Genomic DNA, 15,183 nt, shown 5'->3' on the forward strand with positions numbered 1-15,183 from the left:
TGGGAACCTGTCCCAGGGCCTCACCATCCTCACAGGGAGGAATGTCTTCCTGATATCCCATCTAATCTGCCCTCCTTCAGATTAATGCTATTCCCCTTTTTCCTATCACTCCACACCCTTCCCCCTCCAGCCTTCCTGTAAGCCCCTTTTATGTACTGGAAAGTTGCTATAAAGTCTCCCCATTTATTATATAAATATTTTGATATAAAATTATGTAAAATATAGTTCAAAGTATCAAAAAGTTTTATATACATACTTTGTCTATTACAGAATTACTTTGTGTTTGCTGGCCAAAATTTCCCTCCCAAACCCACTTTCTCCCCTTTCATATTTTTGTCTGTGTTTGGTTCAGGAAAATGCTCCCTACTGCAGCCCCAGAGTGCTTCATGCCTGCCTTTTTCATATGGCATTTCTAGAAGAATAAAACCAAGAGAGTTGAAATAATTTGAAGGATTTTCCCCTGAGATTTCTGAGTATGATCCTGTAGTACTGAGAAATGTGCTTTGCACAGTTTGAGAATAATATAGTCCTTTTATCTCTTTTTTCTTTTTCTTTTTAATTCCATGTCTAAGTTGGATTTTGGCTACTGGACACAACATTATTTTTTGCATTTGAGCTTGCCAGGGAGGAGCTTTTGCCATTCCTCCTGCCCTGCTGTCTCCAGCCACCTTGCTGATGAGTGGCAGAGGATGACAGCTTTCAAAAAGGTCTAATCATGCAATTTGTGTGGAGAGTACATTTGGCATGGTTAATTCACCCATTACAGCCCTTGTTCAATGAGAGGAGAGGAGCCCTCAACAGTTGGTACTTCATGGATTCGTTTTTCATTCGTCTTACCACACTGGAAGGCAGTGAATCATCGGTCTCTTTTCTGGATGGTGATGGAGAAGCCAATCACCCCAGTCCTCAAGGGGATGTCCCATCAGGAACTCGGTGGGATTCCACTCCAACCCCGGGGACAGCTTTGTTCAGCAGTGGGCTCTCCTGGTGCCCTGCAGAGTCCCACCACTCTGTGAGGAGCCAGGTGTCCTCTGTATCTTCTGTTTTCCTCTTCCATCTCCTTGATTCTGCATCTTGGCATTGAATCCAGAGACAAATTTCACCTTTTTTTTTCCCTGACGCTTCAAAGCAAAACCCATCTTTTTCTGGAAATGACACACTTTCTCACACTTGGTTCGGGGATAACACAAACCTTTCAGCCCCAGCTAGTGTAATTCTTGTGACTATCTTTCTGCACAAAGCTTAAATTTTTTTCCTAGCAAAGTTTTGCTGCTATGATGTGGTCTGTAGGCACAGAAAAGGGGATTTGGCAGTGCATGAAGTCACTTTGACAGTTTCTGTAGCACAGTGTCACCTCCCTCGAGAGTGCAGCCAATGCCAGAACACCCAGGTGGCACTGGAAGTTAAGGGGGATTTTAAAGTTTGTATTTTATGAGCTCCCAGGACACTGTGAGACAGTTTGATATCACAGAATCATTTGGGGTGGAAAAGACCTCTAAGATCATTGAGTCCAACTGTTACCTCAGCACTGCCAAGGCCACCACTAACCCATGCCACCAAGTGCCATATCTACACATCTTTTAAATACCTCCAGGGATGGTGACTCCACCACTGCTCTGGGCAGCTGTTCCATTGCTTGATCACCCTTTCAGTGAAGACACTTTCCCTAATAGCCAATCTAAGCTTCCCCTGGCACAGTTTGAAGCTGTTTCCTCTCATCCTATCCCTTGTTCCTTGGGAACAGAGCCTGCCCCCAACCTGGCTGCACACTGAGGGATTTGTGGAGAGTGAGAGGGTTTCCCCCCTGAGCCTCCTTTTCTCCAGGCCCTTTCCCAGTTCCCTCAGCTGCTCCTGGGGGCTCCAGACCCTTCCCCAGCTCTGCTGCCCTTCAGACCACACACAACCATTGTGTGACTGAGTGGCCTCAAGCCCATCAATCCAGATCTCTCTGCAGGTCCCTCCTACCCTCCAACAGATCATCAGATCCATTGTGGAGAGGAGTTTGATGGAAGAGAACTTGTCACTGTGCCTGCCCTGTCCTTGCATGACAATATTGTCATTCCCTGTCTGTTCATCAATGCCTGATCCCAGGCTGTGCCCTGACTACAGGGAAAAGGCAAATAAACCCCCATGGAGGTCAGAGCACACAGCAGGCAGTTTGCAGCAGTGTATACACCTGTGTGTTTGGAAAGGTGGCCATTCACACACCTGCTCTGGCAGAAGCAAATTTTCCATCCTAAGGAAAGGTTTCATCTTTTTCTGTTTTCCACTGCACCTAAACTCCTGCTCAGCTCACATCTCCCTGCCTGAGGGACAGATGCTTTGAGAGGAGATCACTAGGCAGCTTGAAAGTCTGAAGGAAGAGTAAAGAAACCCTTCAAAGGACTTGCTTGTGTGGTCTTGGCTGGCTTGCTTAATCTTGAAAAACTAACAAGGACAAAGATGCATAAGGTTGTGTGACTATCCCACCCAGTTTCAATCCTGTATGATCAAAGGAGGAACAGGAGTGCAGAATTAATGCAGCCGCCTGCACGCGCTTGACGTCGTTGCTGGCAGTGATTGAACTTGAAAAGCTCGAGATCGAGTTCAAATGAGCATCTGGGGGTTTCAAAACTTATACAAAATTACACTTGAAAATAGGAAGGAAAAAAAAGCCACAAAGAAATACAATCTTAGCAGAAACTGCTAATGAGATCTCATGCAAAATATTTTTGCGTCATGATCTATTTCCAGCTGGATTTAAAATCCTTAGATTGTAATTTGCGTGCATAGGGTGTTTTTTTGTCCTTTGAACTCAGTAATATCAGCACAAGAAAAAGACTCCCAGCCTGCTTCACAAACTTCAGAGGTGCAGTTGTGGTTCACCCTGAAACGAGTTGCTCTTGTTGCTCCCAGAATAAACTCACTCTCTTTCCCCTGCTCACTGGTAGAGCTAGAAAATAAAAAAAATTATTTTACAGAAAAAAAGAAATTCCTGTTTGTTTGAATTGAGATTGATTTTCTTGGTTTCTGTACTGTTTCCTCATTTTTACCAAATCTCTATGGTTCCTATTAAATTTATCTACAGACACTAATCTTTCAATGTTCCTGTTAAATCTCTATCCTTACAGAAGCTTCATTTGTCAGCCACCTCCTCTGCACCTCTAGACCCAGAATTCAATCAGTTCCAAATTGTGTTCATACAAAAATAAAGAGGAAAAAAAGTCCAGGCCTTAAAATATTTTTTTTCTTCATATTCAGGATATAAAATGTTTTACTGAGTTAGAGTGAGATCTTCTCTTGTGGCTCAACAAAGCCACAATATACAAATAGGTGATGGATTTTGAGCTGGTTATAGATGCAAAAGGAATGACTGGATATGTTAATAATTAAGAATTCTGTTTGGTGTTGTATTTTTTCCTAGCTCTGCATGCAGTACTGGCCAGAGAAGACATCCTGCTGTTATGGCCCAATCCAGGTGGAGTTTGTTTCAGCGGACATTGATGAAGATATCATCAACCGGATATTCCGGATTTGCAACATGGCCAGGGTAAGAGAGGAGAAATTCCACGTTCCCTAGTTATTCTCAAAAACACATTTTGGCTTGAGGAAGAAGCAGAGCCAAGACTTGTGGTTTAGAGATGCAGAATCTCTCACCTAGGAATGAAATTCCACTGCAGCTACTTCCTTTAATTAACATTTAATCAGCCTGCATTGCTAAAGGACTCTTGGCTGAAGGCAGCAAGTGGATAATATGAGCTGAAAATCTGTATTTAAATGGTGAGCATTTTTCTGTGTATATTTGAGAACAATTCATCACTTAGTAGCCAATATAAAGCCATCAGTATTGCAGGAAATAAACTGGGATGGTGTCAGCAGCTCTCCATCTGTCAGCTCCCAGGCAGTGTCTCTGAAGACAGATGCAATGTTTACTGGCTAGACTGGGATTCCCAACTGCCACTGCTTTCCCTATAAATAAGCAACTGCCATTTCTGTAAGCAACTCTTTGTCTGTGTCCCTCAGCCCCAGGACAGCTGAAATGATAGAAACAAAGTTTATCTGCACACTGAGCCCTGGCAATCCGACTTCAGGGCTGCAGGAAAGGGCTTCAGCAGAGGATTTTTTTCTCATTAGTTGTTTCCCAGATTGATTATGTTTCCTTTGTTGTTCCTCTTTCATTTTTTCTTGTCAGAAATGGAAACAGGCTCTGCAAACTCTATTTCCATGCAGTGTAACCCATCGGCGTCTGCATGGTCAGAGCCTGTGCAGCTGTTCAGGTGTGGCACTGCAGAGGGAAACTCGTGGTCCAGCCACAGAAATTGATAAACTGGTTGGATATCAGACACCTTCCTGTGTCCCAGGGAAAGCCTGGGGGTCACAAAACTGGTCAGGCCAAGGCTCTGTGGCTCTCAGATGGAGCTGGCCCATGGATGCAGGGCTGGCAGTGCTGTGTGCTCACAGCTCTCTGCACTCACCGATGTCCAACACCACGGCCACTGCCAGCAAATTTGTGAGGCTCCTTCCCCTCCACAATCCCCAGAGAATTTTTGAGGGCTGCCTCTGCTTCCTATGGCACAGCACAGTCAACCAGCAAAGAGATATTTGATCTGTTTGTGCAGTTTGATGAAACTTTATCCTGGAAGCCAAACAAGGCTCCTGTGCATTTGGTGTCTGCTTGGCTCTGTAAGAATTGTTATCCAGGTTGGAGAAAAGCCCTTCTTTCTGCACTGTACCCAGCGTGGAGACCACCAGCACTGCTGGCGCAGGTGCAGAGGGCAGGGTGCTGTGCAAGCAGTGCTCCCAGCCCTGCCCATCCCTCCCCTGGCCCCGTGCAGCCCCTGAGCAGGCTCTGTGTTGCAGCCGCAGGACGGGTACCGCATCGTGCAGCACCTGCAGTACATCGGCTGGCCGGCCTACAGGGACACCCCTCCCTCCAAGCGCTCCCTGCTGAAGGTGGTCAGGAGGCTGGAGAAGTGGCAGGAGCAGTACGATGGCAGAGACGGGCGCACTGTGGTCCACTGCCTGTAAGTAGGGCTGGGAAATGTCTGCAGCCTCACGTGCTGCTGTGTGAAGACAGCTGGGTTGTGGGTTTGGAAATCTGGTGGTTTGCCAGGTTTCAGCTGGGGAAAATGGAGTTAAAGTACATTTAAAATACACTTCGAGTTGAATGTTGTGCTGCATTATAATATCCTGGCCCAGGGATTTTACTGATTGCAGTGAGAAATAGCTCCAAGAGCCCTGGTACATTGTAGGTCTCATGACTGGAGCGCAGGCACAGCTGAAGCAGCCCTGCCATGTACCCAGCTCTGAGCACAGAGCTGCTGAGAGCCCAGAGCAGGGACTTGCAGCACTGCAGTCCCTGAGGTTCGCTGTCCCCCACTCCAGGAATCCCTTAGCCCTTCCATGCCTGCCCCTGTTCTACAGGTCTCCACTTTCACAGACTCACAGAATAGTTTGGGTTGGAAAGGACCCCAAACACCACTCAGTCCTAGTGGACACCTTCCACTGTCCTAGGATATCCAAGCCCTGTCCAACCTGGCCTTGCACACTTTCAGGGATGGGGCAGCCACAGCTTCTCTGAGCAACCTGTGCCACAGGCTCACCACCCTCACAGGGAAGAATTCCTTCCCAATACCCCATCCAACCCTGCCCTCTGGCAGTGGGAAGCCTTTCCCCCTTGTCCTGTCACTCCAGGACCTTGTCCCAAGCTCCCCTCCAGCTCTCTTGGAGCCCCTTTAGGCACACAAACCCTTGAACACCAGCCCTTCCATTAGAGACCTTCCACGTGACAGGAATACCTGTCCACGAGGTGTGAGCTGTGTGTGCTCTCCTTCCCTCAGCCTCACCAGCCCCACCTTCCCCTCTTCTGTCCCGCTGCCAGGAACGGCGGAGGACGCAGCGGCACCTTCTGTGCCATCTGCAGTGTGTGCGAAATGATCCAACAGCAGAACATCATCGACGTGTTCCACATAGTGAAAACGCTACGGAATAACAAATCCAACATGGTGGAGTCACTGGTAAGGCTTCTTGCTGCTCATTCCCCACCCAGTGTGTGTGCAAGGGACTTCAGGATAGGTAAGAAAATGTCAAACTGGCTTAGTTCAGGATGAATCAAAATGAATGGGAACATGAAGACACCAGGGTTAAAACTGGTCCTGTTTTAGCATGTTCAGTGAATCTTCCTGCTTCTCCTGGGAAGAGGGAAGATTCTCCTGGGAATCACCCTGGCAGGGTGATGGACCCTGTGTCCCATGCCCAGCTGCCTCAGGAGGTCAAACCCCACAGAGCTGTCACCACGGCTGTGGGAAGAGTGGGATTTGTCCTCCTGTCCATGCAGGGATTTGTCCTCCTGCCCAGCCCAGTGCTGGGTGCTGTGACACGTCTGGAAACCAGGAAGGAAGAAGAGTCCAGCCCCCAGGCCTGGCTCCCTGCAGCCCAGGAGATTAAACTGTCCTGAATTCAGTCATCTCCATCCATCACTCTGAGTTTGTGCCTCAGAAACAACACGTGCAGTGAGGGCTGGAGGCAAATAATGAATAGTCCAGACTGGGGCTGTCTCTTTGAGTGCTCTTCTCTTCCTCTGACGACACCATCTCCCAGCCATGCTTGCTCAGGATCACTCAGAAACACAACCAGCGTTTGCCTGCTCCTGCCAAAGGCTGTAAGAAAGAGGGAGGAGGTATTGTTGCTTGTAGAAGGAGGCTCTGAGGAATTTTCCCATATCCTAATGCCATTCCTTTGTGTCCTCTCTTTCAGGAACAGTATAAATTTGTATACGAGGTTGCACTGGAATACTTGAGTTCCTTTTAGCCCAGCGAAGGGAGGGGACCCCACGATGTGCCAGACCCCAAACTCTGGCGGATGCTTCTCCCCTGTCCCACACTGGAAGGCAGTAACAAGTGTGGGAAGGAGAACTGCTCCTTCCTTCTCAGCAAGAGACTGAGGTTGCAGAGACCTCGCTGGAAGGAGGAGGCGATGCCTGTGTGTGCTGCTGCCTGCTTTCTATCGGAACATCTACTGCTTCTTAAATAACTTACTGTAAAAATTAGCAACATGGGAGACAGGCTGAAAGACTGGACTTTCTAATCCCCTCTGACTTCTCTCCTCTTTTGGATTGTGTTTTTGTTCTGCTTGCTGCAGAGTGGGGAAGGAATGAAACCCTTAGGAAATTCTCTTTTAAATGTCTCCTTTTTAATTTATAATTTTGTTCTCAAATCCCAGCCTTTTAATTTTTTAATTTCATGCAGCAGTCATTTGGGAAAAATGAGATAGCCATAGGGGATACATGAAATGTTTCATTACAATTTGCCTACCTTATCTGTTTCCTTTTATTTGTTTTTCCAAATGAAAAGGCCAACACACACACACAAAAAAAAAAAAAAAAAAAAAAGGCTATGCTGGAATTCTCTTCCCAAATGTCGTCCCTTTAAGCATGAAAATAGATGGTAGAGATGAGAAGTTGTTGCCTCCACAGAAATATTTCCTCCCAGTTTCTGCTCGACTTCAGGGCTGTGCATGACCCAGTTCCATCTCTCTGGTCTGTGTCCTTTCACTGCTGGTGAAGCTGTTGAGGAGTTTCCCAGCCACTTAACCTGAAGGTTAAATATTTGCACCAAACAAATGGCATTTGTCCGGCAACATTGGTAACTTGGTTACCACATTTCCCAAGTATTAGCTGGGGTGCAGTGTGTCTCTGACAAACAGGGTATGAAGTAGGTATTATTACTCATATACTATGTATGACTATTTTTTATTTATTATTTGTATTGCTGTAGAACTTAGGACCCCTAGACACGCCAGGACCCTGCTGAACTAGGCACTGTGCAAGCAGACAGCAAAGAAAGTTTCTGCTCAAGAGTTTAAAACTCTGCAGGTTCTTAAAACTGGGTTTGGGCAAGATTTCCTCACTATTTCTAGGCCCTACAAGCTTCAAAATTATAACCTATTGGAGCTGTAGGAAAGGTGATGTACATACACAGAAATCTATTCTGACGCCTGTAAAGAGAAGCGTTAGCCCAGCACAGCAACTTCTCTTCTTAAGCAAAACAGCTTTTGTTTTATTCTGCAAAAATGCCTGTGCAAGTCTCCTTCTCTGAAGCAAACACCAGATGTGTTTTGCCACGGTTGTGGACCTCATTCTGACTTCTTAGCAGCTAAGAAATTGCTTTTCTGAAAAAGTATGTTTAAGTAGTTAATCACTAAGGTCTGCAGGGTAATCTTGGGGAAAAAAAATAATTTAATGAACAAGACTTTACAATAATTAGTATTTCAATTTAGCCATTTATTTATCTCGAGGGTGTGGGATATGAGGTTGCTCTGTGTGTAAAATGGATTCTGGGGTGTAGGTTTCTTTAAATTCAGACTTGCTAAAAGATAGACTGAAGGTAAAAGTTGAAGGAAGCTCCAATTTTCTTATCACCCTGTAGTTTTCCACCCTCGGGTAAATACTCAGAGGCTGCTGGGAGCTCTGTCCTGTCCATGTCTGGCACAGAGTATGCCAGAAGTTCAAAATGTTTTGTGAATTCAAAAGGCACCTCTGCTTCACGGTCATTCTTTCTTCAATAGTCACACCCTCACGTTGACCAGGAGGGATGGAAATGAAATCTGGCAAAAGCAGCTCTTGACTCAGCCACACCAGTACCCAGCCAAACCACTGTCATCCACCAGGACCTGAACCAGCCTAGGGAAGGATGCTTGGAGTTTTATTAATATCCCTCTTGACAAGCAAAGGATGCTGAAGCACCTGGGCTTTCTCAAAGGAGCTTTGGATTCTTGGCTTTAATGTCATGAAGGTCTTAACTGGTCATGAACCACCTTCTCACAGGAGCCTCTGTGCTGTTTCTGGTTGGTCCTTTCTGTTGCCTGCAAAAAAATCATGAAATCAACCTCAGTTCCTGTTGGGGCTGTCCTTGGGTATCTGGCATCTCAAGGGACTAGTCTGAATTGTTTTATTTTTTTTAATGCAATTAAACAACACAATTCAGCAGGAAAAATAACTAGAAGGCAAAGTGAAACTATGAGATAAAAGTGAGAGGAAAAGTCTAATATTGGTGTTTTGATTACAGTTGGCTGGATGGAACAGTGTAGGTCAGGTGTTGAGAGAGAAAAGGGAAGAGGGAATTTTAATCCCAGGATGGGATTTTTCAACAACTGCCTAGGTGTGAAGAAGCTACAAAGTCAGCAAAGTGTTTTTGACTCTGCTGACTCCAGAAAGCCAAAGGGAACCACTCCCTGTGGATACTATAGAAATATTAATTAGTAATTAGCATTCTGTTAATTTTACATAGAAAGTAGCACAGTGACAGGTCTCCCTCGTGGTTTAGGGGAGTGAAGCCAGCACTGAGGGTGACAGCTGGGATAAGGGAACACAGAGGTAAAGAAATGCCAGTATCACTGAGGTGTGAAGTGTAGGAGGTAATTTAGGCTTAACTTAAAAGAAAGTGGATTGAAATGCCAGAGTTAAGCCCACAGGAGGGGTGTGTGAGTGAGGGGAAGGACGTGTGGGATGAGCAGAGCAGAATAGCACTGGTTTAGGGTCTGGAAGTAGGTTTGGATATGTTTTATGGTATGAAAAACACTACTAAAGGGTCAGGTACCTGTATCAGCTGGCCCACAGCAACTCCCTGTGTGCTCAGCCCTCTGCAAAAGCCAAGTGATGTTGGCACAAACTGCAGGGAAAGATATTTAAGCTAAATTTTACATTTTATAGGAGCTCAATGCAAATGTTGGTTACCACAGCCCAGCTGTTAGTCACAGCTTATTATGTGGCTACTCAGCCATGTGTCTGAACTTCCTAATGTCCAGCCTAAAACCCATATGGGAAGATGCTCAGCAGACACTGCAGATTGTGTTGCCAAACTGCTGTAAATTCCTGCAGTTACAGTGCTTTTGGGGGACTGACCCAGCTCCAGCCTGTGTTGGCTCAGGGATCTTCATGCTGTCCCTCCCTGCACAGTGCATATATGCCAAGTGTGAATTAATGATGAAGGGAATTGTGTGGAAAAGCTCACTTTAAATCACTTTATTACCATGAGGTTGTTTAAACCCTAGAGAACAGCCCATAGTGAAGTAGGTAATGTGTTTGAAGCAAGATTATGGGTGATGGGTTTGTTTTCATGGGGAAAGAAAGAAATTATGAGATGAGATAAAGGAGGTTTTCTCACTCCTGGAAGGATTAATAGTCAGTGTGAGCTTTTCAGCCTAAGCATCCCCTGCTGTGGATGAAAAGTGATAATGTGCAGTAAAAAAAGGTGAATTCCTCAGTGATTGAATCTTAGGCTGGAAAAAATATCATATTGACAATAATTGAATGGACATGATGAAGATGAACTTATTCCCATGGAGACATCCTTCAGAGGTGAGGGGGAACTGTTTGTGATGGCACAGAGTTGGTGTAAAGTTTGGTTTGAAATACAAGGAAGTAGCAACAGGTGCTTCAGGGTCACTATCTAATATAGGGGGTAACCAACATCTCAAATTATTAATGCTGTAACTGCAGCAATGAATTCCACTGGCTATCAGTAGTTTCTAGCCTTTTATTCTGGAGCTATAAACTCCCTGGGGAAAAAAAGTCCAGTAGCCACATGGATCCCACAGTAGCAGATTTAAGTAGATTAAGATGCTAGAGTGGCTTTTCCATTTACTTTCCACAGGCCCTTTAGCAGGAGTTGGTGGGATTTCCCTTGGGAATCTCAAGCCAGGGATTTTTGATCACAGCTCTTGGTGTGCTGTAGAGTCAGAGGAAGGAGAGAGGCTCCTGCAGCAGGTGGTTCAGGAGGCAGTTAAACCAGTTTCCATCTGGAAGAGAAGGAAAGGAGAAGAAATCTCCTCTGGGAGAAACCAAACATTGGAGGAGAAGGCAAATGAAATGGATCCTGAAACAGGTAGGAAATTTGCACCTTGGTCTCTCTCTCTCATTCTTGCACAGCTGCTCTCATCTCACTCTTCTGAGTTCCTGCCAAGATCATAAAAAAACACGTAATGTCACATTCTGTGCTGTGGAGATGGAGCACTCGGAGTGTGACAGAGGGAATAAATCCTGAGGGACAAAGATAAAAGGAGATTTGCTCAAGAGAGGAATCTTCAACTATGAGGTGCTTCTATCTGTCACACTTGCAGAATTTTTAGTAAAGTCACAGAGCAGTGCACAGTCCTGGCATGGTCCTGGATGCGCAATGTGGTGGAAAAGTTCCCCTTGGAAAACTTCATTGTCCTGTAATAAATGTGAACAATCAACTCTATGATGTTGGCAGCACAGTTAATTTTTGTGATCACTCCAGCCAGTGAAAGGGGCATCTCAAGACCTTGGTGTGAAACTGCTGCATTTTCATTTGAGAATCTTTAATTTGTGTTAAGTGTACAAAAGACAGTCAACCCCATTTTTTTTTTAAATGAAAATAAAGGGGGCCATGTGGCAAAAGTGGCAACATTTATTCAGCATAACCACTGCCATTGGGTCAAAAATTCCATATTCCTGCTGTGTGAGGGCAGAACAAAGCACTGCAGCTGCCCTGCCCAGACAGAGGAACAGGAGGAGCCAGCTAAGTCAGAGAGACAGATGTGAGTAATGAGGATTCTGTTAACCCTCCTGTGCTCCTGCTTATTTAGATTGCAGTCTTCTATAGCCATACGTACATAATATACAACTTCAATGCAAGTGCTCTTTCTTTCCCTGTTCCCAAAAATACCTACAGCTCTTTTTTCCTCGAGGGTGAGCCAACAGCAAGCATAGCGAGCAAAGCCCAATTTCTGCCATTTTGGCAAGAACCACAAGGAAAATCCATCATGTATTATCTGTTCATTGACTTGGAAAAGGTATCAATCATCTCCCTCATATGCATACTTGAAGAATGTACAATTTGCTCAAACTGTCAAGCAGAATCATACATTTTCATATACCACCAAATCCTGGTGGTACAGAGTGTGATGGAAAGAAAAAAAAATAGACAAAAACTTGCTGACTTCCAGTGACCTCTAGTCTATAACCATTAATTACTGTGTTAAAATATTTTAAAAGTTTCTCTTGTGGAAAAAAAAATAAACTGTGCTCAGAATATCCTACAGTTTAATGTTGGACTAGCAGAATGTGAAAGCCTGGCAGCTTTTCCAGTTTGTAAAAACATGAGGGATCTAAATTAGTCTTTCCATCCTCATCCCAGTTCATGCAGCAGATTTTCCACCACTATTCTGTTTTCAACCTGAGCCTTAAAAGACAAACTAATGCAGCAGACTGAATGCCAGATGCTGGTGTTCCCATAGTGTTTCCTAGCAGGGGGGGGAAAAATTTAAAAAGGATGAAAAGGGAAAAGAACAAGCTAAAATGGTTTGTCTTGGAATTCAATTCAATGAGCTGTTTCTGAGCAGTACAAACATGAGCCAGTCCGTGGCACTCTGGAGGTACAGGGTGAAGATGCTGTAGATGTCCCTTAGGGACCAATCCTGATATTTCATATATAGGTACCCAAGAGCTTAGTGGTTCCTTTAGTGGAGGCAATTGTCACAGTAGGAGTGTTTCAGTGGAGATCTGTTACCCTGAAATGCCACTCTTTGGGACACCCTGTGAGACACCTCACGTGTGTTGCACTGTGGAGATGGATTTCCTTGTGTGAGTACATCATCTTTCAGTGAGGAAATCCCCAGGAAATCTTCTTTGTGTGAAATAATGGAAAGGAGTGTGTTTTGGGGGGTGGAAGAGGAAGTGGAGCCAGCACTTTACAAGCTTTCATGAATTTAGGTACTCTGAGACTCCCCAGGACAAACACTGCTCAGTTTTTCACGTTGCTGACAGTCAAACCAAACTTCATGTGCTGGACTTCCACGTACCTGGAGCAGAACTGGAATTACCCCCTCATTGCCTTTCTAGCCCTTTCTTGCATTGCCAGCATTTAAACACTGTACTTCTATGCCAAAAGTTTGAGCTGCATCCTTAACACCCCCCTTAACCCATCCCGACTAACCGCAGTGACAAATTTCACTCCCAGCCTGATTTAATCTCCTCCCTCCCCGCACCGACCCTGTGGGAATCCAGAAGTGCCAGCATCGCTCCTTGCCAGCCCTGTCACCACTTCAGAGGGCGATGCTGTGGCTCTGGCTGAGCAGGGTGCCATTCCAGCTCCCTGCATGTGTTTTTGGGCAGGGAGGAGTGCTGCATGAGAGGAGTCTCTGCTGTTTCGGTGCCACCCCCTCTCCTCCCCCTTGGCCTTTATGGATTACTGGTGAAACTCACTTGTACAGTTTGGATGTTTGATAGATAAAGCACGTATGAAAAAAAAAAAAGGAAAAAATATAAATACAAAACTCTCAACACTGTGCATTCAGTGTCTTTTCTTTCTAGCTTAAAAGAAGGAAGGTAAATAATGTCAAGTCAATGAATATCAGATATATTTTTTGACTGTACATTACAGTGAAGTGTAATCTTTTTTTTACAACTGCGAGTCCATCTTATTTATTCTTGTAAATGTTCCCAGACAATGTTTGTAATATGGGCTGTGTTGCAAATCCATAAAATAAATCTGTGATCTGAGATTAATGTTTTACTAAGAGACTCTTGTACTTGTGCTTTTTCTTTGGACTTAGAGGAGGCAAGGCATTGTGAGCAGCACTGCTGGAAATGATGGGGTGATTGTATGACAAAAAATAAGACCAGCATCTTGTCACAGTGATGGGCTTTGCATCATGGTTGTCATTCAGGAGATGAAGAGCAGAAAAGAGAATTCAGCAGGCACTCTGCCTAGCTGCAGATTTTGTGTCAGTCCTCTCAGAAAGCCTGTGGATGTGAGCTAAGTAATTTTGAAAATTACAGTCTTAGCAGCATGGGTTAGAGTAAAGCATATTTTTGCAACTTTTTCTCTCTAACAGGTATTGCTGTATTGTTTCCTTGGTACTCAGTGCTGAATGACAATTGCTGATGGGTTCCTGAGATTTTTCTGATGGTTTCTATAGATGGACTGGATAGAGTTAATTCCCTTCCCAGAGGCTGCTTTGGGGCTGGGGTTTGGATTTTGCTGAACACAGGGTTGATAATAGAGATATTTTTGTTATTGCTGAGCAGGGCTTGCACAGAGCCAAGGGCTTTCCTCGTACAGCCACACTGGGGAGGGGCTGGGGGTGTGTTGGGGGCTGGGAGGAGGCACAGCCAGGACAAGTGACCCAAACCGACCATAAGCAAGTCCCAGGCCATGTGACATCCTGCATAAAATGGGGGAGGAAGAAAGAAAAGGGGAACATTTGGAGTGATGGTGTTTTTCCTCCCAAGTAACCAATTAGTGCGACGGGGCCCTGCTCTCCTGAGGATGGCTGAACCTGCCCAGCCATGGGAAGTGAGGAATGAACTCTTTGTTTTGCTTTCTCCTTGTTTGCACAGCTTTTGATTCCCCTGTCTTTATCCCAACCCCCAAGCTTTCTGGCTTTTACCCTTCCCATTCCCTCCCTGATCCAGCTGGAGTGGGGTGAGTGAGCAACTGTGTGGGGCTTGGTTGTACCTGGGGCTCAGCCATGACAAAGAGTCACAGAAATCACAGAATCACAGAATGTCCTGAGCTGGGAGGGACCCAGAGGATCACCCAGCCCAGCCCCATCCCTGCACAGACACCCCAACAACCCCACCCTGGGCACCCCTGGCAGCGCTGTGCCAACACTCCTGGAGCTCTGGCAGCCTCGGGGCCGTGCCCATCCCCTGGGGAGCCTGGGCACTGCCAGCACCCTCTGGGGAAGAGCCTTTCCCTGATCTCCAGCCTGAGCCTTCCCCAGACAGTTCTGTGCCATTTTCTTGAGTCTTGGTGACAAGACTGAATAGCTTGGAGCTGTCCCTCCTCTGCTCCTTGTGAGGATGTTGAAGACCTCAGTGAGGTCTCCCCTCATCTCCTTGTCTCCAGGCTGAACAAACCAAGGGACACAGACATGGAAGGGATCTTGTGCAGATGTTTTGTGCTGCCAGACCCAAACAGTGGATATGGGTGTCAGCAGTGGGTGGTTTCACACATTTCCTAGCACACATTTCCCACCTTCTGGTCTTCCACACGTGTTCATCAACAGATACCCAAGGCAGTGCTTGGCCCCTTCAGTCAGTGCAAAGGAGTAGATTGTAGCAAAGGGAGTAGATGAGGCTGTCCTGCTCTGAACACCTCTTTATTCCAAGAACACAAGCAGGAGTGCATCGAGATCCACAGCTTAGGGTGTCAAAACAGGAGAGTCTAGCCATGCCAC

At 45.6% G+C, this 15,183-nt stretch overlaps 1 protein-coding gene across 1 annotated transcript in view; it reads left to right on the plus strand.

Annotated features, from left to right (window-relative positions):
* PTPRT (protein tyrosine phosphatase receptor type T) overlaps nt 1–13,520 on the plus strand; it is a 442,398-nt gene extending 428,878 nt beyond the window's left edge. Inside the window, exons 31-34 of the mRNA XM_053958427.1 lie at nt 3,404–3,529; nt 4,840–5,003; nt 5,861–5,996; nt 6,736–13,520. Coding sequence (XP_053814402.1) covers nt 3,404–3,529; nt 4,840–5,003; nt 5,861–5,996; nt 6,736–6,789 — 480 coding nt within the window. The 3' untranslated portion in view covers nt 6,790–13,520. The remainder of the gene's footprint in view (nt 1–3,403; nt 3,530–4,839; nt 5,004–5,860; nt 5,997–6,735) is intronic.
* Nucleotides 13,521–15,183: the final 1,663 nt, after the last annotated feature.

The sequence above is a fragment of the Vidua chalybeata genome, chromosome 17, assembly GCF_026979565.1.
Source record: "Vidua chalybeata isolate OUT-0048 chromosome 17, bVidCha1 merged haplotype, whole genome shotgun sequence".
Taxonomy (NCBI): Eukaryota; Metazoa; Chordata; class Aves; order Passeriformes; family Viduidae; genus Vidua; species Vidua chalybeata.